This window comes from Monodon monoceros, unplaced genomic scaffold (genome assembly GCF_005190385.1).
Source record: "Monodon monoceros isolate NGI ecotype Baffin Bay Population unplaced genomic scaffold, NGI_Narwhal_1 Super_Scaffold_12, whole genome shotgun sequence".
NCBI lineage: Eukaryota > Metazoa > Chordata > Mammalia > Artiodactyla > Monodontidae > Monodon > Monodon monoceros.
Genome location: NW_021703768.1, coordinates 78484289 through 78509512, shown reverse-complemented (window position 1 = coordinate 78509512; position 25224 = coordinate 78484289). Strand labels below are relative to the sequence as shown.

Below are 25224 nucleotides of genomic sequence, written 5' to 3'. Positions count from 1 at the left end.
TATACTTCTTTAAAATGTGTAAGTTGGACTAGATCCTGCAATGGTTTCTAAGGTTGCTCCTGTGTATAACTTCATGCAGTTTGGAAGTGAATGTCACGGACTACCTGAGCGGGAGTTTCTAACCATGGGAAGGAAGTGAGATAGAGCAGTCTGCTTGGAGTATTAAATGGCTCTGGGGAGAGCATTTGGGCCAGGGAATACTGGAGTACTAGAGAAAAAGATCTTGTTTCAAAGAGCACTTGCTACTCGGGTGGGTACCATTGTGTAGTGAACAACCTGCTCAACTGTGCGCTGTGGCTCTGAATGCAAATAAGATTTTTGGAGAGGAGGGACGGGATACTTTATTTGAAGTTACCTCATTTATTTAAATAGGGGTACATTTCCTATCAGGTTTCCCACCTTGGGCAGGCTTGGGACTTTGTCTCCTATCCCCTGAGTTCTTTAATGCCATGAAAACCCAAACTCAAGTCCATCTGTACTAGGCCAGTGTCCTCAGGGCAAAAGCTGGCTGCAGTGCTCTGCTGACTTCTCAGGGTTCTACTGTCCCTTCATTTTTGGCAACTAAGTCGGCTTTACTCTTTCACTATCTCATGTAAACATTTAAAAAGACATGTTTGTATTTGTTATCCAGCGTTTGTTGTAGTTTTCAGAAGGGGGGGTTGATCAGGAACAGTCAGCATTAATATAAGAAATAGAACTTCCAATTGTCTTTCTTAATATTGGCAACCATATCCCACAATATGAAGCTGTTAATGTCAGTCTTCTAGAGAAGCCACTGTGGCATTTGGATAACTTTCGTGTACCTTTCTCTTCAGGTTTCCGTGTATGCTGTTCCAGACAAGATAAATCAGGCAGGTTATGCACTGGATGCCGCGGTGACTCTTCTAGAATTTTATGAGGATTATTTCAGCATTCCATATCCCTTATCCAAACAAGGTATAGATTCGGCACAGGTGTTACAAAGTGTGGCATTTACTGACCCCAGCAGTAGATTATATCCTCCTAATTGGCATCTCCCCCCTCAGCTCAGCAGGCCCTCAAGTCATTAAAACCTGGCAGGTTCCTGAGGCACATGTCATGGAGATAATTTTGCCTTCTGACATTAAATTAATTTTTTAAAAATAAATTTATTTATTTTTGGCTGTGTTGGGTCTTCGTTGCTATGCGTAGGCTTTCTCTAGTTGCAGTGAGCGGGGGCTACTCCTCGTTATGGTGCCCAGGCTTCTCATTGCGGTGGCTTCTTGTTGCGGAGCATGGGCTCTATGTGTGCGGGCTTCAGTAGTTGTGGCTCGCGGGCTTCAGTAGCTGTGGCTTGCGGGCTCTAGAGCGCAGGCTCAGTAGTTGTGGTGCATGGGCTTAGTTGCTCCACGGCACATGGGATCTTCCCAGACCAGGGCTTGAACCCGTGTCCCCTGCATTGGCAGGTGGATTCTTAACCACTGCGCCACCAGAGAAGTCCTTGCCTTCTGACTTTAAAGACAAGCACAACTATATTATTGGGCAGATAGCAAAGGACAGAGGCTGTATTTTTCTCATGATTGGCACACATTTGGTAGGAACATAGAGTACTCAATGAATTTTTCGAATGAATTCATTGATAGAGCATGAGAAAATCTGCATTTTCTTTCTTACATGAGCCCTTAAAACTACTGTGTGTTTGAGTTTTTAGGTGTATGGGAGTCTTGGGCGTCCAAGGTCGAGTGGATTATTGAGACAATTGTTAAAATTGTCTAGTCCCCAAGCACCTTGTCAGAGAATTAGAAATGGAGTCAGGAGGTCTGAAACCCAGGCCTGACTTTGTCTTGCAGCAGCAAAGTAACTCTGTATGAGTCACTGAGTCCTTTTTCTTTATTGTGAAAGGCTCTTCAGTCTAGAATAATCCATGATTCTGCGTGAGCCACGTAGTTTTTCTTTGATCCCTACACCCATCCACTCTGAAAGTTAGAGTGTTTGGGCAACATGTAGCCTGAGATTGGTAAGATGTTTTTGTTTCCTTCCCAAGATCTTGCTGCTATTCCTGACTTTCAGTCTGGTGCTATGGAAAACTGGGGACTGACAACATACAGGGAATCTTCTCTACTGTTTGATGCTGAAAAGTCTTCTGCATCAAGTAAGCTTGGCATCACGATGACTGTGTCCCATGAACTCGCCCACCAGGTATATAAGCTCAATCACACTTTCAAAAAAATGGTAACTATATCTATATTGCTCTTCTGGGACATAGGCTATTCATACTGTTGTATGAATTCTACCAATTCATTTTTACTATGTCTTTTTTCCCAGAAGAAGAAATGATTTCTTTAAAGCATTAGGTACCATGTTTTATAATATACATTGTGAAGTTTTTCTTTTTACTTTGAAAAAAATATTAGCTTTATAAATATGTTAACATTCATATACTGACCGTACACATATAAAATATATTTCCTTCTGAATGTCTGACGTTTATGGCCGCGTAGATAATCTAGTTTCCATAGGAATCTGTGAATAACCTGAGTAATGTTTTCCTTTCAGTGGTTTGGGAACCTCGTCACTATGGAATGGTGGAATGATCTTTGGCTAAATGAGGGATTTGCCAAGTTTATGGAGTTCGTGTCTGTCAGTGTGACTCATCCAGAACTGAAAGTTGTAAGTTGTATTTACTTACTTTTTTTTACATTTTAGATCAATCTGTTGTGTTGTTTAATGTTGCTGGAACATACTTACTGATGTTAGATTATGGAATTCATAGAAAGATTGATAACTTCCCTGGGAGTTTAAATATGAATCAGGTTTCCAAAATGCTAGTGAACTTTAAAGACACATTGCAAAGGTTTGTTTCCAAACTCAATTGCTTATTTCCAAATCTATGATTGTTATGAAGTTAGTATTAAATTTTGTCCTTCCTTAATATCAAAGAAATAGAAATAATGACAACCTGTCTGTTCCATATCACTTCCCCAACCTTCGGGTTGCTCACTGAAGAAGTATTAGGTACAGATTGCTGCTATTTCAATAGGGTCCTGCTTGCCAAATGAAATGAGTTATGTTTAAGGTAATTGTGCATTTGATTGTATAAGAACCTAGACTCATGGGTCACAAACTTAATGCTTTGGAGCCTCTACGTGTTGACTTTAAAAATCATGTGTTTAACTTGTGAAAATCAAATGCCGTAAAATTAAAAAGAAACTTTATGTAAAAACAATCCTTTATCATATGATAATTTTCATTTGTACATATTCGTATCCCATTTTCATCTTCCAATACACATAACTTATATGTAGTTATAATGTACATATAATTATTACACTACAGTGGATCATAAATATTTTCCTGTTTCCACATAGTCTTTAATAATAAAAATGATTACGTATGGATATTATTCTATTGGGTAATATGCCCTAATCAGGTTATAGTTGGGATTTGTTTTTTATTACTTTTTCTTTCACTACATGGTTTTAAAGCTAAATTTCTTTGCTTTAAAATAGTATAGATGATGATTGGAGATACTTAAATCACTATACATTTTAGTTTCTGATTTTGGCACTGTTGGGCTGTAGGCATAATGTTTTTCTTTTTAATGGGAAATTTTTTTTATTCTAAGGTGATAAGTATTTAAACAAAAATTTCAGTGTTGATCTAAGATCACTGTTTCTTGGCTGTTCTTTAGAAGATAGTAATTCTATTTAATTTTGTAAATTCTATAAATATGGAAAAGGTTAGATAAGAAATTTAGAGTGTAAACCTATTATCCCAGGTCAGACCATCCTCATTTCGTATTTTTTTTCAAGTAAATGTAAATCATTGGTGATGTTGTCTTTTTTTCTGTCTCAATAGGAAGATTATTTCTTTGATAAGTGTTTTAATGCTATGGAGGTAGATGCATTAAACTCCTCACACCCTGTGTCCACACCTGTGGAGAATCCTGCTCAGATTCGGGAGATATTTGATGAAGTTTCTTATGAAAAGGTAAAAATGGATTATAAGGGTACAGTTTGGACCCTACACTTAAAAATGTGGGGTGGAGAGGTTATAGATAGTGTTTTGGGGTGACTTTCCCTTCATAAGGACTAGCCCAGATTGAATTCCTTCTCTTCTTACCCTTGCTGCCCAGAGTTAACTCTTTTAGGCCTAACTTGAAGTTTAGCTTAAAATCCTAAAGATTATATTGTGGTCAGTTTGTTTACTGTCTTAAGTTGAATATTCATGGCCTACAGAAGCTTTTTATTTATCCTTCAATATATAGGTCTTGATCGAGCATCAACTTTGTACCAGGCAAAAGCCCCTGCCCTTGTATAGCTTTTGGTGCCTTCAGAAACAGTTGTCCTGCACAATGTGTTTAATAAAAGAATTGGAAATTGTTGCCAACATATAATAATTGGGAGATTTTAAATAAAAATCCAGATTTCTGGCTTCGATTGGAGGGAAAAAGGATTCTGGTCATACCAGGCCTATATTTCCCTTAGCAGCATGGACTGGAGCTAAGTCATGGCTCCTTTATGAGATCAGAGTTCTGCTTTTCCACTTTCCCTTCCATTCCCAACCGTTTCTGTTATCCTCACCAAGGCAGAGAATGTGTCAGTCATTTATCATTATGCTTGGCAGAGAATGTGTCATTTATCATTATGCTTGGCTGTTTTATGTGTAGCAAATGGAAAAGTATATCTTGTTTGCATGTTTCCATCAATAGTGCAGAGGAGATAAAAGCAGACATAAAACAGACATATAAACACACACATAGATCAATGGAATAGAGCCCAGAAATCAACCCATGCATATATGGTTAATTTATGACAAAGTTCCTGAGAGTATACAATGGGGAATGGAGAGTCTCTTAAAAAAATGAACATTCAGTTCTCCCAACACCACATGTAAAAGAATGAAACTGTACCACTATCTTACACCATTCACGAAAACTAACTTGAAATGGATTAAAGACTTAAATATTAAGACTGTAAACCATAATACTCATAAAAACTGAGAGAAAAAGCTTCTTGACATGGGTCTTAGCAGTGATTTTTATGGTATATGACACCAAAAGTATAAGAGCATAAGCAACAAAAGCAAAAACCAAGTGGGACTACATCAAATTAAAAGCTGTCTGCACAAAAAAACAACAAAATGAAAAGGCAGCCTACTGAATGGGAGAAAATACTTGCAAACCATATGTCTGACAAGGGGTAATATCCAAAATATATAAAGAACTCATACAACTCAATGACTAAAGAAAGCAATCTGATTTTAAAAGGAGCAGAGGAACTGAATAGAAACTTTTCCAAAGACAAACAGATGGCCAATAGGTACATGATAAGGTGCTCAACATCACTAATCATTGGGGAAATGCAAATCAAAACACAATGAGAGGGCTTCCCTGGTGGCGCAGTGGTTGAGAGTCTGCCTGCCGATGCAGGGGACATGGGTTCATGACCCGGTCCGGGAGGATCCCACATGCTGCGGAGCGGCTGGGCCTGTGAGCCATGGCCGCTGAGCCTGCGCGTCCGGAGCCTCTGCTCCGCAGCGGGAGAGGCCACAACGGTGAGAGGCCCGTGTACCGTAAAAAAAAAAAAAAACAAACAAAACAAAAAACACAATGAGACATCACCTCACGCTGGTCAGAATGGCTCATCTCATAAAGACAAATAGCAAGTGTTGGCAAGGATGTGGAGCAAAGGGAACCCTCGTGCACTGTGGTGGGAATGTAAATTGGTCCAGCCACTGTGGAAAACAAAATATTAAAAAATAAAGCTATCATATCCAGCAATTCTACTTTTGGGTATTTATTCAAAGAAAACAAAAAACAGTAGCTTAAAGAGTTATGTGCACTCCCACGTTCCAGGCAGTGTTATTTACAATAGCCAAGATAATTGTTTCCATAAGTGACCATTCCACAGTGCAATATTCAGCCATAAAAAAGGAAATCTTGGCACTTGTGACAACATGGATGGATCTTGAGGGCATTATGCTAAGTGAAATAAGTCAGAAAGACAAATCCTGTATGATCTCACTTATATGTTAAGTGTAAAAACAAACACACAAAAAATGAGCTCATAGATTGGTGGTTGCCAGGGGCGAGGGGCGGCGGTAGGTGAAATGGATGAAGGAGGTCAAAAGGTACAAACTTCCAGGTTATAAAATACATTATAGGGATATAATGTACAGCATGGCAACTATAGTTAATAATATTGTATTGTGTATTCAGAATTTGCTAAAAGTAGATCTTAAAAGTCCTCCTCATAAGAAAAAAATTTGTAACTGTGTAACGATGGATGTTAACAAGGTGTATTGTGGTGATCATTTTGCACTATATACAAGTATTGATTCATGTTGTACACCTGAAACTAATGTTATATGTCAGTTATACCTCAAAAAAAACACCAGTCCTGTTGGCAGGAATATGCACACCATGTAGACATTCAGGGACCTGGGCTTTACCTATCTAGTGACTCTATGATCCCCTAGAACCAGAGAGAGACTACCTCTGCCTAGGGGGGACCTAAGAAATTTTCCCGGAAAAGAAGATTTTGAGTTATGTCTTAAAGATGAATTGGGCTGTACAGTGGAGGCTAACACAACATTGTAAAGCAACCATACTCCAATAAAAATTAATTAATAAAAAAAGATGAAATGGGGCTTTTCAGGAAGTAAAGGATGTAGAAAGGGCTTTCTCGGAAGAGGGAATCATGATTTCTTAGGAAAAGTCTTCTTAGGAAAAGAAGACTTGAAAGAGGGTGGTTGTTGAGAGAGAGGGATGGAGGAAGGAAGGAAGAGTCCTTGGTGGTTAGTTGTATGCAAAGTTCAGGGGGAAACAAAGAACGTAAAAGAACATTTTTTTATCCTTGGACTACTTCCCTCGTTTGTCACCTGTCTGACCACTGGAGGCGGTCATGAGTTTGTGACCCATGATCTACAAGAATGGGAGTGGAGGGGAGAAGAGCTCTTATCAGGGGAATGCAGAGTATTTAGGAATTCTCTTGCTCCCTTTCTCATTGTTACTCTTGCCCTGCCAGTTCTCTTTGCTCTAGCCTGCCTGGGCTCCAAGATTCCTCGCCGGTTACTCACCTTTGCTTCTACCCCTCCCCACTCCCACCCCAGAGCGGCAGTAGGAGAGCCACGTGGTGGTTCAAGTTCAGTTTTAGTCTGTACGTTGTCCACTCACCTGTGAATAATGGAAGGTCGCAGATGTTGGGGAGGCTTGGTTAGTGATAGAAAACGGTTCCAGTGGACTAAAAGCATAAACAGTCATGTTGATCCCCTGCCTCAACAGGTCCAGGTTTAACCCACTTTCTCTAATTGTTCCATGAATTGCTAGACACTAAAAAGGTTACTGTATCTGCATTTTAGAGAATGACTCCAAAATAGTGTGAGGGTAGATTAGATGGAGGCAAACTACAGCTCACAGTTATTTACGTTGTCTTTTCAGGGAGCTTGTGTTCTGAATATGCTGAGGGATTATCTTGGTGCCGATGCATTTAAAAGTGGTATTGTAAAGTATCTGCAGAAGTATAGCTATAAAAACACAAAAAACGAGGACCTTTGGAATAGTATGGCAAGTGTGAGTATGTTTTTGTGTATCTCTGCGTTTGGGACTGACAGGCCTATTATCTTGTTTTGTTTTTGCTCTGCACCACATTAATCCCTCTGAGAAGAATCATGAGTGTTTTTTTACAGAACTGAGTGATGTGTTTATTTTTGGTTTTTAGATTTGCCCTACAGATGGCCCACAACAAATGGATGGATTTTGTTCTAGAGGTGAACATTCAACTTCATCTTCAGTAAGTTTTTACATCTGTACGTGTTCCCCCGAAGCACATTCTTTTACTCCGTTTTGTTTGAAGGATAGATAGCTCTGTGCTGAACTTTCCGAGGTCCTTGATGATATCAGTCTCTCTATAGATAAGGCTGCGTTTAAACTATACCAGGCTGACAGCCCTCCACAATTTTTCTTAAATCTGTCTACGCAAGGGAGTTGTCCAGCCTTCTTTGGTACCACATCTCACTGATACTAATTTCTTCAGCTTCACTCTCTGTAAAGCAGTGGATTTATGACATGTTTCTGTGGTAGATCAGGACTGTATCCGTCAGGCCATGTCGATCGTTTCCATAGCTCTTCATTTGTGAAAAAACATATGATGGCAGTGAGCATTCTTGAGCGCTTACTATGTGTCAGGCACGTTTGAAGCACTTATGTGTATTATCTGCTTTACTCTTCACAATAAGCGTATGAGCGAGTACTGTTATCCCTATTTTTACAGATGGGAATATGAAATCCAAAGGCATACGATTAGTAAATTGTAGAGTGGGGATTTGAATTTAGATCTAACTCATGTCTTTAACTGCTAAACTATAAAGAATTCATAACACCTGAATCACAAAACAGTCTGAGTCTCTGTGTATCTGGCCTTGTGGAGTATTTTCATAGGTAGCTGAGGGTGAGTCTGGAGATTCAACAGGATTTTATCCACCAGATTTTTATTTTCTTGGCTTTTTTGCTTTTAGAGACAGCTTTATTCAGTAGTTACTAGATGTGTCCTGTGGTACGTTTTATCCTTTTATTAGCTCTTAAATATTTTTTGAAAACTTTTAGTATCAAAGAATAGATCCTTGTTTGAGTTCACGGCCATCTGTTAAGTGTGAGCCATGTCGGTGTTATCGCTTGGGAAGTACAGGCTCTTGATGGAACATGTTTTCCCCACCTTGCTTGTCTGAGAGCCAGCATCGTTATGTAGGTGTTGAATGCGTGGCCACTTTCTGTCCCTTCTCCCCCTGCATTCATTCACACTCCTGCTTTGTGCCTGGTGCCAAGCTAAGGTCTGCCCAGGAGAACCAGGTGTGGTACCTGTTCTCAAGACATCTATGTGTACAGGAAGAGAATGAAAAGTAAAGAGTCAGTGCTTTAATGGGCATGCAGTGGCTGGAGACAGCGGGGGAAGGGAGCAGGGGAAGGGACGCAGAAGAGCTTCACTGGTTGCAGCGCTGTGAGCACAAGCTTGGGTTCTCTCTTTTCCTAGAGTTGGGTCCAAGTGGGTCACGCATCTGCCTTATTCTTATAAACCAGCACTGGCGACAGGAAGGCCTTGATGTGAAAACCATGATGAACACCTGGACGCTTCAGAAGGGCTTTCCCCTGATAACCATCACCGTGAGAGGGAGGAATGTACACATGAAGCAAGAGCACTATGTGAAAGGCCCGGAGGACGCCCCAGAAACTGGGTAACGTTCACAGAGAGAAACTCATTTTGTTGCCTAGGTAACATCTGTCTTGTAGGGGGAACCCTTATTTTTGAAGTAGTGCCCTTAACTTGGTTGCTAAAATATTTTAATCAAATCTATATATCCTAGGAATTTGACTTATACACCACCATCTATTCAAAAGGATGAAGATGATGTATAATTATTTTAACATTCTCATGGTTTGTAGTTAGATATGATGGTAATTTCCAGTTACTGGCTTGAAATCAACTCCAGTAGAAGCATTTGCCACTTAGTTACAATAATGCCTGGCATTTGGGTTGGAGCTAAGGACATAAACATTTAGGTGATTTCTGGGAAATACAAGAGACTCCGTTCTCTTCTTTGGAAGTCTTGAGTTAGATCCCAGAACCTGTTTGTCAGCTTAACGCTACAGAGGACATCACTGGAAATGAGACAGTGCAACTGGACTGACCCTGGATGGACACTATTTACAAAACTTTTTATTTTGAAATAATTTCAGACCTATGGAGAAAATATAAGGAGAGAGCAAAGAATTCCATATATTCTTTGCACAGATATGTGTTAACTCTTTACCACATTTGTTTTCTCTCTCTCCGTATAACCTACAATATCAAACAGTTCCAAAAAATATGATCTTTATTTCTTTCTATATATATATGGCATATATATATTTTTAAATGTTTGAGGGTAAGTTGGAGACATGATTTCCTCTTTATCCTGAAATACTTCAGTGTCGTATTTCCTAAAAAACAAGAGAATTCATTTATATAACCACAGTACCTTTATCAAAATTATGAAGTGAACTTGATAAATACTATTATCAAATGTATCAACCTTATTCAACTTTCCTCAGTGGTCCTAATAATATCTTTATAGCAAAAGAAAGAAACCTGGTTCAGGATTTTATATAGGATCACATTGTATTACTGTTCACATCTCTTTAGTTCTTTTTTTCTGAAACAGTTCCTCAGTCTGTCTTTCTTGACCTTGATATTTTTGAAGAGTACAGGCTAGCTATTTTAGAGAATGTCCTTTAATTTGGGTCTTCTGCTGTTTCTTCACGATCAGATTCAGCTTATGCATCCTTGGCAGGAATTCCACAGAAGCGATGCTGTGTTCTTCTGAGTATATGATTTAGAAGGCACATGCTGTCAATTTCTGCCATTACTAGTGGTCACATTTTTAAAGTTAGGCACCCTGAGATCCCTTGAGGCAATCACTGCGAAGGCTGTCAGGGCTCACTTGAGCCCAAATTCCTAGCTCTATTCAAGGAGTCCAAGAAGAATGAATAGTGCCCCAGCTGGCCACTCCTACAAAGCTGGAAAATGGGCTGGGGATGTTTTGAGCTCCTTACAGTAGCAGTTTTGGGTACCATCCTTCTTTAAATGAGCCAGTGCCTGGAGCATGGTAGGAGATTTAAGGACTGCTTGTTGCAGTGAATCAGCAAATGAACAAATCCATCCTCCTTTCTTGTAGGTACCTGTGGCATGTCCCATTGACATTCATTACCAGCAACTCAGACTCAGTCCAGCGATTTTTGCTGAAGACAAGAACAGGTAATTTGTTGTGGAACTAACTAGCTTTCTTCAAGAAGGAACTGTGGAAATGTGTAGGACTTAGATAATAAGTTTTCTTTGCTATTTATCTTGGTTAAAACAAAAAGGATCAGGTCAGCCTTTATCTTAAGCAGATCTGTGACTCAATTTCTAGTGAAGAATATAGGTTTGAAAATACTGTCTGGTTGCCAAAAAGGAAGGACAGTATCTTGCCAGTTAGGGATTAAAACAGTTGAGTTATGTAATGCTGAGGAGAAGAGATACTTGGGAAAATTTCCCCTTACTTTAACATTGCTGGGTTATATCATACATATGGCCTGAAACATGGCATTCTTCTCATAGGTCTATAAATCTCACAAAATTAGTGTCTAAAACTAGTATTGGCTTTTGTCTATTGGGATGCTGTTTTCTGGTTTCTAAAAGGAATGTGTTCAGTATGAAACTCATTTCAGTATTAAAATTGTTCAGTATTAAACTCGCCTTTAATTTCCTTGTCCAGTCTCTGATCAGAAAAGCTTTCTCCAGGCAAGAGAGAAAATGGAGCTGTGATTTATTTTATTTGCTCTAGATGTGCTCATCCTCCCAGAAGAGGTGGAATGGATCAAATTTAATGTTGGAATGAATGGCTATTACATAGTGCATTATGAGGATGATGGATGGGATTCTTTGACTGGCCTTTTAAAAGGAACACACACGGCCATCAGCAGTAGTGATCGGGCCAGTCTCATTAACAATGCTTTTCAGCTTGTCAGGTAATACAAGCTCTTCACAGTTTGGTTTGTTTCTGAAAGCTGCTGTTATCATTCAAATCCTTGATTTCTAAAGGTGAAAGTGATTGCTAATAAGAAGTTGAAGGGTGTTTTCTCCTAAGTTCTTCTAACAGTTCAAGGTTGCTTTTAGTTTTAGGATTAACCTCTTATCTGCGTCCGCTGAGTAAGGCAAAAGTAAGGAATCTGTATTTTAATCTTTATCATTAATGAGTCGGATCAGACTGAGACAAAAGTGTAGAAAACCAGGAGACCAGCATCCTGGAGAAGCCCCTTGCCTGGTCCCTAAAGCCTAGTCCTGCGGCTTTTTCTGGCCCTGCTGTAACAGATCAGGTTTCTCCCCACTGGGTCTCTGACAATCCTGAAGCCTTCTTAGAAGACCAAGTGGCCCAGGCCCAAGTTGTCGGCATTACATCTCTCAGACTAAAGGAGAGATATCCACACGCCCCACTCCCACCCCACCCAAACTGGATAGCTGAACTGCATAGCATCTTTATGGCTCATAAAATGTGGCCCAACCAGATGACCTTTGAGTGGGTGAGGCTAGTGTTCACTCTTTTTTTTTGCCCCATAACATTGGCTTTTCAGGAAATGTTCCCCAAGCCTAAAACTCAACCTTCTTCAATATTTAGGTAGAACTGAAGCCTAAGGGGAATCACCCAAGTGGGAGAGAATACTGTAATTCTCAGCCCCACGTGTCTCTGCTCTAAATGTTGTGGACTTCCTTTCCTGGGCCTCTTGAGGTGACAGAAAGCAGTGGGGAATAAAGATAGGTGTTGCTTATCTAGCCGTTTCTGCCCTGCCTAAATATTCCCTTCCATAGCGCATTACTGATGACATCATAGGGGATTTTGGGTTTATTTACATGAGCGTGCACCCTACCACTAAGATGTTTAACACCAGCCCTCTGTAATGAAGAATTGATATCTATATTCAGTTTCTTTTTGAAATGGAGACGAGGATGTGTTGACTCCAGGGACGCATACTTGTGACTGAGTGGCAGTCTCAGGTGAGGCTTCCTGAAGGATCTTTGATCAAATTTTCCATTTTACTCTGCAAGTTCAGCACAGTCTGACGTTTCACAGAGGGATAGATGCTGACCTGTTCCCATCGCATCTTAACCACAACTCATAGAGCTAGTTAACCCTAGCTCTATTATTTGAGAAAGTTCCTTCACAGTGTAAACATGCCACATGTTGTGATGTATGTGACAGGAAAGATGTTAGTATAAAGGTCATTATTTATAAGGGAGCATTTATATCCAATTGAATGTTTTGCTGGAAGGTTGTTCAAATAACTTTTGAAACAAATAGTTGATTTCCTGGATCTTCTTTTAAACTGCTAACCCTGGTGTCTCTTGACCAGCATTGGAAAGCTATCCATTGAAAAAGCCTTGGATTTAACCTTGTACTTGAAACGTGAAACTGAAATCATGCCAGTGTTCCAAGGTTTGAATGAACTGATACCTATGTATAAGTTAATGGAGAAAAGAGATATGAATGAAGTGGAAACTCAGTTCAAGGTAAAAGCCTGAAATAAGTTGAATAGTTTTTAGATAACTGGTTTGCTTTGGTGTAGGTGTGGAAAAGAGTTCTTATCATGGTGTATATTATATATATAATATATGTATCTTATATATATCTTGATATATTTTAAAGAAAATCACAATGACCTCAGTATTTGGGTTGACCAATGAAGACTTTGGTTTTATTTTGGCACTAAAAATAGGCATGGCACTGTTAGATTCTGTTCTTAAGTTTCACAGATTTGCCATTCCCTCATTAGGCTAATTGTTTATGTCACTTTACTTCTGTACTGTGGTAGTTGCTATTAAGATTTTCTGGGACTCAGGTACTTAAGCAAGAGGCACAAAATTGCTCCTTTTGGCAAAATGTAATGACGTCTTGTATAATTTGCTCTCAAAATTTAGTCATATCAACTGTCTCTGTTAGTTTGCTTTGAAAGTGGCAGTTCATCTTGATTTTAAGTAGATAAGGATATATTTATAAAAGATTGTTACACAAATACTGAAATCATTCATCATTTCTTGCTTTTGACCCCTTTTATAATTAAATATAAACAACTGCATGGTTTTGGAAATATGAATTGGACTAAGCTTTAAAAAATAATCCCCATCACCTGAGGGTGTATTGGATTATATAAACCATGAGATGACTTGGGACGGGACTGGTGACATGTGTGGCTTTCCCACAGGCCTTTCTCATCGGGCTGCTGAGGGACCTCATTGATAAGCAGACTTGGACGGATGAGGGCTCCATCTCAGAGCGAATGCTGCGGAGTCAGCTGCTTCTCCTGGCCTGTGTGCGCAAGTACCAGCCCTGTGTGCAGAAGGCAGAAGGCTATTTCAGACAGTGGCAGGAAGCCAATGGGAATTTGAGGTCTGTTTTTATCGAACAACCGGTTTGTTCAGATAAGGGGTATCTTTTGTTTTTCCACCATCATTGCTAAATGTTGGGAGAAAAAACAAGTATAGACAAGTCTCCCCTGCTGTCCTTTTTGGGAAAATATTTTTTTTTTTTTAGACTTATCTATGCATTGCTCAACTTTCTGTTTTAAGTTCCCGACAGGAGGCTGGGGGTTTGGTTAATGGAGAGGTGGGCGGCAGGGATTCAGTCCTTTTAGACTTGGGGCTTAAGTCCTATCCAGGAAATACTAAGCCAACAATATACATGCTTCTATTCATAAAAGTGCTTACAAACAGGTGGTCCTATTGGATTCCTGACTTTTGTTCATGGACTGCATTTTAAGTCTAGTTTGAATTTCCTTCTTTTCACTTGAAAAGTGACCACCTATTGAGTCACTCAGCATCCTTAAAGTATGTTAGAAATGTAGGTATTTATAGAAGTGGCATTTCACAATGTATTTTTGAGAAGGCTACTTAAAACCTACTTTCAGTTACTTTCTCTTGCTTCTTTCCTAAAGTGTTACTGAAGGAAAGAAGTTATTTTTGTTTATATTTCCAGGCATGCTTCTCTGATTGTGGGTCCAGTTTATCGTTTCATAATCTGTCTCTCTCGTGCATGCAAACGCACTTCCGTCATCTCAGCCTCTCCCTGGGTGTGTTCTTTTCCACAGGCTGCCCAGCGATGTGACCTTGGCAGTGTTTGCTGTAGGGGCCCAGAACCCAGAAGGATGGGATTTTCTTTATAGTAAATATCAATCGTCATTGTCCAGTACTGAGAAACACCAAATTGAATTTGCTCTCTGTATTACCCACAATAAAGAAAAGCTTCAGTGGTAAGTAATTCATTCATGTTCAGGTAGCCAAGAGAATTAAATTAGATCAGATCCTTCTGGCATCTATTTTTGTCCTCTTGGCCAGGAACTGCGTTTCCTGCTGGGAACATTTATGCAAGAGGGCACACATCTAATGTGTACGGTAAATAATTAGAGAGCAGCGGGTGTCAGGAAAATTATTTAAAGGAGTATGTATTTGCGTATCTTTAAAATAACACATTTAGAAATTTACACCGGATATACCTATCTTAGCTACATTTGTGAGCAAATGAGAGAATATATGAGAATCGGTGTTGTAAACACTGTACAAATGTTAGTTTTTATTGTTATGTAGCTATAGGGAGTTTCTCAGGGCTCTGGTAACCTGTTTATCTTTTGTGTCTTCATTATTAGCAGATCGGCTTTTTTCTTTCCCAAATTATTTTATTAAAGTTGTTTGGAACTTTTTCAGGGCCTCTTTGTTGCTAACACTTCTTGTCTTAATCATTCTAGGCTACTAGATCAAAGTTTTAAGGGAGATACAATAAAAACTCAAGAGTTTCCAGATATTCTTAGAACTATCGGCAGAAACCCAGTGGGATATCCACTGGCCTGGCAGTTTCTGAGGGAAAACTGGAATAAACTTGTACAAAAGTAAGTAGTGCCCAAAATTGTGTTGTGACTGGCAAAAATTCCTAAACCTGGCTGTTTTAGCTACGTTTGTAAAATAACAGTGATTATCTAAAGGGATTCTTTTGACTGAAGGAAGGAAGTAGAGGTACTTAAAATATCCTTAGAAAATATGAAACTCTAATTCAGTGCTAACTAATGGATCTGGATGGTCAAGTGTTTCATTCCATCTGGCATAATCTCTTCCCGCACCCCGTGACCTACCAGAAGTCGCCTGCACAGTTCAGGCAAGTCTTCTGTTTAGTACTTCCACTTGTTGTATCTGCCCAAACTCTTGTAGCACCTACTACTTCTGTCATTTTCTTTTGGGTACTTAATCTTTTATTCAGCGGCTGGTGTGTTGATTTTTTACAACTAGATCTTAGCCCATTGGAGCAAAGGATCACGTCTTATCTTTTTCACGCCTAACCAGTTTTCAGTTAATTGCTATCACATATATGAGGCACTTAAAAATACATGTCGAATGAACAAATACTTCACAATACATTTTGACAATTTCTATTTCTAGGTTTGAACTTGGCTCAAGTTCCATAGCCTACATGGTAGTGGGAACAACAAATCAGTTCTCGACAAGAGCACGGCTTGAAGAGGTAAAAAATAAATAAATAAAAAGCTTTCTTTTTGAACTTCAGTGACAATTATCTAATAAATTATCTAATAAATATGAGGTAGGCAAAATACTTTAAGGGCCTGATGAGTTACAAGTGGATTTTGTCACTTGGTAAACGTTCTTTTTGGATGGGTGTTTTGTTTAGTGTGGTGTTTTTGGCATGAGCAAAAATCAGTTACAAATAAACCATTGAAAACTGTGCCTCTTCCCAAACACATTTAGAAGTCTTAGCTCTGCAATTAAAAATTTTAGGGCTTAAAAATTACTTTAGACATTTAATCCCTGTTTAGGATGTTACAAGTGATTATTGGAGGTTTAAGTGACTGAAGTGATCCTCTAGGTATTTTGAAAGAGGCAGGTCTGGAAGCTAGGCTCTCCACTATTTGAGCTCATGATTTCCTATTACTTACTGATGAACCATCTACTTTCAGAAAGAATTCTAGGCAACTTTTAAGGTCCATATATAAAACAATGCTAAAATAAAGAACAAAAAGCTGCATAATGTTTGGAAAGGAAATCGTATGAGGGATTTATGCTGAGGATAATTTATTGCAGTTGTACCCTAAGTTTATCATAGCTTCCTAGCAGCCAAAGAAAGATGAGAAAACAGTATGCGTTATTGTCAGGTAAGAGAGAACCATGGAACATACACGTTTTCCACAAAAGCAGACTTTTCTCTCAGTCTTAAACTTTTGAGGAGTTTGCCGTATGGGTCATTTTGTTGCGGTGGCTTTTCTATAATAATATTCTCTATAGTAAAGCTGTAGAACAGATTTTACATGGTTTTAAAAATGGTGCAATTAGATAAAAGCTGAGAGCCTAATATTAACTTTTTTAGGAGAGGTTCCATTGTGTAGTCTGGTTACACCATGATCTAGCTCGATGGAGAGTGCTTTGAAAATGGGAAAGAAATGTCACAACCCTTTTCTCCAATTTTTCAGTAGCCTCACCCAGGCTTGTAAAATTAACTTGCACATAATAATTCAAGCTTGAATTCTGGTGAGGTCTACAGCAGAGATATTCTGTGTGATGACAGCAGAGCCATCTATGGGCTGGGACCAGATAGACCAGGTCTGTAGCAACAAAACATTTCATTCATTATCTTGTTCTTTCATTAATTTTCTCATGAATTCATTCAAGACATATTACATTCTTACTCTACAACAGGTGTGGTTTTAGGTTCCAGGGCTACAACGATGAACAGGATAGACAAAGCCCCTGCCCTCATAGAGCTTAAATTTTACTGGGGGAACCAGACAATTACAGACAGATCAACTCATGTCAGGTAGTTACATGCTCTGAAGATGAATAAGGCAAGGGAAGGAGAGCGAGTGACTGGGTAAGGGAATGGTGCTATGTCCTGTGGGATGACTCGCGGACCTTTGAGGAGATGTTGAAGGAAATGCTGATATCTAGGCGGAGAGTGCTGTGTGCAGAGGAAACATCAGGTGCAGAAACCCTGTGGCAGGACATGTAAATGAAAGAGCCCGAGATGTTGTCCGAATGCAGAGTGTCCTACTGACATTTACAATGCAGGAGTCGTCCTGAGCCCTTCCTTCCCCTCACATCGAGTTCATCCCAAGTCCTGTTGGCTCTGCTTCCGGCAGCTACACCCCATCTGTGCACTTCTCTGCTCTACCCCGGCCGAGCCTTTCTCACCTCTTGTGTGGCCTATGGTGACAGCCTCCTAACTGGCCTCCCTCCTGCCACTTTGCCAATGCCACACCATCTTCCACCTTTGAAACGGAAAACCAACCCACGACTGACCCTTTCTTGAAACCCTGCCTGTCACTCTTGAAGTCGCAAACCTCTCCTTCCCATGTGGATGAGAGGGTCATTACCTGGCTCCTGCCCGCCTCTCCAGCCCTTTCTCACATGCTCCTGTGTTCACTGTCTCACCCACTCCAGCCCCTCAGCCTGCTCCTGGGCCACCAGGTGTTTCTCCTGCGCGAGGCCTCTGCGCTTTCTTCTTCTTCTGCCTGGCTTGCTCTTTCCCCAACTCTAGACTGGGAGGGTTCATTTTATTCTTTAGAGGCCCCAGCTCAGATGTCACCTTCCCAGACCACTCTGTTGAAAGCAGGCCACCCCCTCCCCAGTTGCTATCATAGCCCCGGTTTATTTTCTCCACAGCAGTATAGAGTCAGCATAGTTCATTGCTTGTCTCCCCAGGCAGACTGTAAGCTTCATGAGGGTAGGATGCTTGCCTGATTCATTGCCTCATCCTCAGTGTCTCGCACAGTAATCAAGCTGGAGAAATGAATAAGTACCAGAGTAGATATTCATGAAGAAATGGATGAGGGGGAGTCCCTGGTACCTGCTGGGCTTTAGGTTGTGCACTTCACCCACATTACAGGACGACATCCTCACCAACGCTCTGCAGTGTCACAAATGAGGAATCCTAGTCCCAGAGAAGTTAATCATTTACTCACCAACTAGTAGCATAAATCTGGTTTTCTACCCATATGCACAGAAAATATTCTCAAGGAGGCAGGTTTGAATCAAATACGTACTCAGTTGAGATGCTGAATTTCCCAAGGCAGAAGAAGATAGGAGTGATAAATTTGGGTCAGGAGAAGTAGAAGGGCAGGCAGGGGTTAACAGCTGGCTTTGTTAGAGCTCTCGCAGGCTTGTTTTTCAGTACTATCATGGTAGGCTTCTTCAGGATTAATTAATTAATTGGACCAATTAGTAAAAATATTGATGTGGTTTGACTAAAGAGTGCCCAGAGTGATTTTTTTTTTTGAAGTATAGTTGATTTACAATGTTGTGTTAATTTCTGCTCTATAGGCAAAGTGACTCAGCCATACACATATTCTTTTTCATATTGTTTTCCATTATGGTTTATCACAGGATATTGCCCAGAGTTACTTCTTAAACTGCCTATTAATTAATCTTGAGTTCTGAGAGACAAAACAGTAGATTGAGCTACAGTTTAAGGCAGGACAGTGAAGCGGGTTAAGTGTTTTCTAGGTTGCTATAGCAGGAGGGCATGCCTTCAGCTCACAGAAAAGTTCTACCGAGATTTAGTTTTAAAACAACCCCGAATCATTTAAAATTGGAATTTGATCTTTCAAAAAGCCTATTCTTACCCCCCTCCTTTTCCCAAACTTACGATGTTATGACATGGATTTTTAAGGAATTAACTGTCTGGAATCCATGCTGAATAAATAATGTATCTTGGCTTAGACTTTCTTCCTGTCTACGAAATCAAAAAATTGATGGATTAATGTGAAGTGTATGGGAAAAGTTTAAGAACGCTTGAAGGTGAGACAGAGTAGCACAATGGTCAGTGCTGTTGCAAAGCCAACCTATTCCTCATGTGAGTTTAAAGGGGATAAAGTACCCATCGGTGAAACAATAGCAAAGATATTTTTGAGGAGACAGTCAAGCGATTCTTATCTCTTTAAAACCACGGGGAACTTTGGGTGGATTTTATCTTGAAGGAACAATACATCAATTGTGGATTAGGATAAAAAAAAATTGGCAAGGTTTGGGGTATTACCACCATAACTTGCTAAGAACCCCATTCCCCAGTGTTTCTATCATAACAGACAAGGCCAGGCCCACGGAGGAAGACTGCACGTATGTGGCTGAAACTGTTTTGCTTGGCAGAGAAGATACTCTGCACATTCTGCTTTTTCAGCTATGTTTAAAAAAGTTAAGTTTGCATCTGTGTGTCTATAACAGAATACACATTAGATACATGCGATTAAAACTTAATTATGAAATGGTAAACAGTGAAGTCTTTTAGAATCTGGCAACTGTGAATAAATAAAAAAGCTGCAGAGAAAAAACACAAAACTTGACATCATGAGGCATGAGCTCATTTCATAGAGCTTAAGTTTATGTACATAATCGTATCCAGACACCTGGCCCTGTTTTCTATGTAGAATTTTGAAAAATGCTGGAAAGTTGGCTTCGGTTTTCTTTTAACTAGCCTGAACTTTGTGTAACTTAATAAAACAAAATTTTAAAAACCCAATTTTTCCTCACAAGGTAAAAGAATTCTTCAGCTCTTTGAAGGAAAATGGGTCTCAGCTCCGTTGTGTCCAGCAAACAATTGAAACCATTGAGGAAAACATACGTTGGATGGATAAGAATTTTGATAAAATCAGAGTGTGGCTACAAAATGAAAAGCTTGAACTGCTGTAACAATCCGTTCCTTGTTGGTTCCTGTGATGTGTAATCTCCAAAATTTTATTGAATGTGAATATTTTAAAAATAGAGATGGTTGTCTTGGCACCCAGTGAAGATATTTCCTGCTCCTTCAACTCCTTATTCATTCGTCCCTTCTTATGAAGACTGGCTGTTAACTTTTTCATCAGGGGGTTATTGCCACCACGTGTTCCATTATAGGTGTTACCCCCAAATGTAAACCCAAGTGGTGGGTTCCCTACTATGGAGAAGTGAAGTACCTTATTCTTCTATTTTATATTTTATACTTAAGCCCTGTGGTCTCCAAACCCCTGGTCCCCACACCCTGCTCTCCATGTGCTTGTCATTCATAAGCTGTTGTGTCAGTCTCCTGGGAAGACTCTGAACAGTAGTGACTACTGAACCATGAACCCCTGGGGCAGTGATTGAGCCAGAAGGGCCCGGATCTGCTTTCCACCTTTCTCTCCCTTGCTGCGTGCCCAGGGGCTGGCTTGTTGGAGGGCCACATCATGAGACTTCCCTGGCCTCTGGCTTTTGGTTGACCTCCCAGGAGGGCAGATAAGAGCTGGGGTTGGGGAGAGAGTAGGTGATGATGGTGTTTATTCCCCAGGTTCCCTTGCAGGTTGCCTCAGGCTGGCCTCCACCGAAGGTATCAGCTCTAGGGAGGTGGCCCTCTTTCCCACAAACCTTCTCCATCTGTGTGTTCTGCTAAGTGCTTCCTCCTCTCATCCCTTCAGGGTGAAGGGTGAAGTGGGAGCCTGGCTTAATTAGTGCTGGCTGGACTTGTGGTTTCCATACATCCTGCTCACATTTTTGTTTAAAAAGCAAAAAACAAACACAAAACTCCACAAAAACCTTTTATAGAACCCTCCTCAGATAATCCTAATTTGAGTGTGCCATCTATTTCCTCAGGACCCTGAATAATAGTGTCTCTTCTGAAAAAGCCGAGTGCGTTCAGGTCTAGAAGAGAAAACTTTCATTTGAAGTTGAACCTCAGAGCTTTTGATCCTTAGGTAGGTGATGCTTCCTCTCCTTGTTCCTTATTTGGCCTAGTTTATAATCTCTAAATAAGTTGTTATTGGTACTTATTGCCAGTAAGGCATTGCAGTCTCTAGTAAATGATAAGGTATTGTGAAATGGAAAATACTTGCTTATATTAGCCTAAGTAAGTGAAGACAGTGTGTTGTATTGGAATTGAAGTATTTTATGAGTTTTCTTTTTTAATATATTGCAAAATTTATGATAAAGGAATATGATATGAAAAATGTCAATGTGTTTTTCTAATACAGTATGGAATAGAGGATCTTTTCTGGACATAAATGTGTTTTGCAATTCCATTTTCATACATATTGCATGGCTTAATGGCTTGAGAACTCAAACCAGAAATCACTGGTAATTTCCATCCCCAGGTGTTTTTCTTCTAAAAAAAAATACAAAGCCAAGATTTTAATGTAAAATATTTTTCTTTAATTGCATCTTATATCTTGATTAATGAAACATGGAAAATAGTGGTTTTCAGTTTTGGTCACCTGAGGAACCTATTTTCATTTGCTTTTAGAGAAGTCCATTTTCTAAAGAGACACAGTATTGCCACACAATGTGCAAAACCCTTTTTGGTAATAAAAAATTGTTATTTACCTCTAAGCAAATATTTGCAGTTATTTACTCCAAATTAGATGGGTAAAAATGACTGATTTAGATCCTGTAGCTTACTCAACTCATCATTAATTACTAGCAAACACCCAAGTGTTGAAGACGTTTCTAATAAACAAAAAGGCATATTCTGAGTACCTTAAATATATGTTTACTTTAACAGGTATTTCCTAAATGTCTGGATTTTGGTATGTAATTTTAAAATACTTATATGTATGCATGTAAATGAGTAATACTGTAGCCATATCCTTGCAAACACATCTGTCAATGTCAAAGGTTTCCCTTTTTTTTTTTTTTAAACAAAACCACTTTGTACTACCTATAGACACATAGTTGAAATCCCTCAGGAAAAGTGTGTATTTTCTTGTTAGTGCCTTGAAAAGGTCTGTTTAGTCACCATAATCCTGGCTTATATTTCCCAGATTTAGACTAATAATGCCTGCATCTCTGATGGGATGGAGACATAGCATTTGAAGTGGATGCAGTTTGAAATCTCAGAGGTATATGCATGATTTTTGAAGACAATTTTTAGATCGTATTAACAAAATTGGATGCCCATTATAAGTAGTATTGTTATTGTTGCTTGCCTCCCACCCCATTAGACGGTATTGGTGATATTACTTATTTTTAGTGAAGTTGCTAAAGCCTAATAAATAGTTTAAACAGATGCTGAGGAAGGCTGTGCTCTCTGAAAACAAGGAATTCCAAATCAGTTTTATGATGTGTACCTGATATTTTTTCCTGCATTCACTATCAGGAAATAAAGATGGGATTTGATAAATATTTAATTTCATCAATGACACCGGTGCTGTATTCATAAACCATTCAGAGAGGTATGAGAAACCATTCCAAGTTGTGGGATATCAGACACTAGTTCTTAAATTGCTGTGGGGGAAAAGCAGATTTTTAAATTTTTAAAAAGATCTTTTTCTTTATTTTTAAGCAGAAGTTTGTTTGTGTTTTTGGTAAACCCAACTTCCATTAAGCTACATGCCATACAGTGCAAGACTAATGTGGCAATGGCTCTAAGCAAACAACTGCTGCTCGGGTTTTACAGAGAGAGGCTGGAAAGCCCAGCTTAATGCAGTAAACCAGCAGAGTTCAAGCCATATGAGTATTCTAAGAATTAGATTTTGTTATTCTTGGAACTTGTTATGCAGTGACACAGAGTCTGCGTTTTGCTCTTCTGACTCGAGTCAAGTCTCAGTAGGCCTGTGCTGATGTCCTAACCTCTGGCAAAGAAGAGTTCAGCCTGAAAAGGGGCGCAGTGCTTCCTTGTCTGTCCAGGTTATCTATTGTTAGCAGCTCAAGAGGAGACATGTGCCCAATGTACGATATTTTATGTTTGCCTTATAAACATGAACCCAAAGAAACATCAAATACAGTTCAAAAGCCCAAGAGGAAAGGGGTAATGAGAAATCAGAACACTGAAGAATATGTAAAGCGTTGTTTTCCAAATGCTAACAACAAAAAAATTAAGTGCAAATTGAAAATACTAATGAGATTTACAGGCACTGAGGGTAGAAGGTGCAAAAGTTTGCAAAGGTTTTTCCTTTTGTGTGTGTTGCTTTAAGAAGCTATCAAATATATCTCTTAGAAATATAAAGCTCCTTTCTCTCCCAACTGAAGACAATTTTTAAAAATTCGAAGTTTATCAGTACTCAGTAGAATAACACAGGTGAACCAGACAAATTCAGTTTCTTTTCAGGAAAAGAGTAACAAACAATGTTTAGGATGTCAAGAGACTCAACAAATACTGCTGTCTAGAAGCCACTCAGAAAATTTTTCTGCTGTCAAAGGCTTTTGTTCTTCAGAAGTCACCATCTACCACCAGCTGAAGATTTTATATGTGGATACCTTGAAAAATTCAAAGAAGAAAATCCAGTGAACCATTTGATATGTAATTTTCTTATTACAGGCATAATAAATTTAAGGAGGAATTTACTAAAGTTGATATGAGAGTCAAAAATTAAAAGAAATTTATAATTTTGGGGAAAATCTTTGGAGCAGTTCTAATCAGTATACCTCCCTCTTTGTAGGAAATAAAAGTGGATTCATGGTGAGAGAGCCTAACCCAATTTAACCTACATTTTCATTTCTTTTAGGTTTTTGGCAGCAAGTGGTTATAAGCTTTTATGGTTTAGAATAAGACCTCTTCTCTCTGAAGTTAATAAGCGCCCAGCTCTCAAGATAGATCTCACAGACTCCCTCGTCCATACCAGCTCTTTAGTTACCATATAGTAGAATCAAACACAGAGCTTTACTTTCTCAAACTAAGATGAACAAAAGTTGTCAATCTTTTCCTTTGCCCTATTCTCAAAACTCTAATTACCATCAGACCCTAGGGGGGTACTTCTCCTCACTCCACAATGTGTTTGTATTTTGGGTAATATCTATATCATAAGTCCATTTCACTATAAGATGTAACATGCCAATTCTGCTCTGCCCCAGTAACCTGCAGTCATGAGCATTTGGGTTTCAGAGTCAGCTAGACTTAGATAGTCATTTTCTTTAAGAGCCTGGCCTAATATCTTAAAGAGCTCTTAATTATAAGATTAATGCTTTTAAACATTCCGATAGCACCATTTATTACTTTACAGGGAATTACTCTATAGATTTTGCAATGTGTATTTCATGCCAATAGCATAAAGAGAACATGAAATACTCAAGAAGGGGACTTAGTTTCTCTCACCTGTAACACGTAGGCTGGTAGAAGGTACAATTGTCTTCATTTACAACAAACACCAAACTTACCAAATAGTGTGAACTTTAACTTGTACTTTTTCCATCATCTTTTCGCTTGGAAGTTTCCTCCTTTGCCTAGAAGGACAAGCAAAAACCATCAGTGAGCTTTTTATTTTCTGGATTAAGTACCCAAAACTGATCAAACAGAAGAGACTTATGAGGAAATAGGCTTTTCAGAATTAAAAGGGCAAAAATGGCAGTCAGCAGGGGAAAATAAGATGGTCCTTTTAAAGTATCTCATTTAGCCCATACACTGAATTCTTCCCCTTAAAGTTTATAAACTAAAAATAACCTTAAATGATTCTAAATTTTTTACTCTAGACTTTGTGGGTTTTTTTGTTTTTGAAGGCCAGCATAATTGAAGAAAAAAAATACATAGGTGTTCATGGATGGTAACCATTCGTTCCACAGCGATCCATCCTTCTCTTATACTTGGGGGCTTAGCCGGCAGCTAATCCACTCAGCATATAGGGTTACTGTGCTTTCTGTTTTTTGAGTATGTACTTTGTATTAAATAATAAATATTTAATCAGAGATATAATGGCATGAGCAACTAATTATCAATCTGGTTTCTTGTATCTTTCATGGATTTCACTTTTTTTGAGGTATAATTGACATA

The 25224-nt window shown here is 39.1% G+C and overlaps 2 protein-coding genes across 12 annotated transcripts in view; one reads left to right on the top strand and one right to left on the bottom strand.

Annotated features, from left to right (window-relative positions):
* ERAP1 (endoplasmic reticulum aminopeptidase 1) overlaps window positions 1-20478 on the top strand; it is a 91268-nt gene extending 70790 nt beyond the window's left edge. For all 5 annotated transcript variants that reach the window (XM_029217985.1, XM_029217986.1, XM_029217990.1 and 2 more), the window contains 15 exons: window positions 816-936; window positions 2003-2157; window positions 2515-2628; window positions 3817-3948; window positions 7400-7531; window positions 7680-7751; window positions 9035-9189; window positions 10669-10748; window positions 11317-11500; window positions 12881-13037; window positions 13730-13914; window positions 14612-14773; window positions 15266-15406; window positions 15951-16032; window positions 20049-20478. In XM_029217985.1, coding sequence (XP_029073818.1) covers window positions 816-936; window positions 2003-2157; window positions 2515-2628; window positions 3817-3948; window positions 7400-7531; window positions 7680-7751; window positions 9035-9189; window positions 10669-10748; window positions 11317-11500; window positions 12881-13037; window positions 13730-13914; window positions 14612-14773; window positions 15266-15406; window positions 15951-16032; window positions 20049-20204 — 2028 coding nt within the window. In that variant the 3' untranslated portion in view covers window positions 20205-20478. The remainder of the gene's footprint in view (window positions 1-815; window positions 937-2002; window positions 2158-2514; window positions 2629-3816; window positions 3949-7399; window positions 7532-7679; window positions 7752-9034; window positions 9190-10668; window positions 10749-11316; window positions 11501-12880; window positions 13038-13729; window positions 13915-14611; window positions 14774-15265; window positions 15407-15950; window positions 16033-20048) is intronic.
* A 1637-nt stretch (window positions 20479-22115) lies between these two features.
* CAST (calpastatin) overlaps window positions 22116-25224 on the bottom strand; it is a 128494-nt gene continuing 125385 nt past the window's right edge. For all 7 annotated transcript variants that reach the window (XM_029217991.1, XM_029217992.1, XM_029217994.1 and 4 more), the window contains 2 exons: window positions 24615-24680; window positions 22116-23717 (listed from right to left, as the gene is read on the bottom strand). In XM_029217991.1, coding sequence (XP_029073824.1) covers window positions 24630-24680 — 51 coding nt within the window. In that variant the 3' untranslated portion in view covers window positions 22116-23717; window positions 24615-24629. The remainder of the gene's footprint in view (window positions 23718-24614; window positions 24681-25224) is intronic.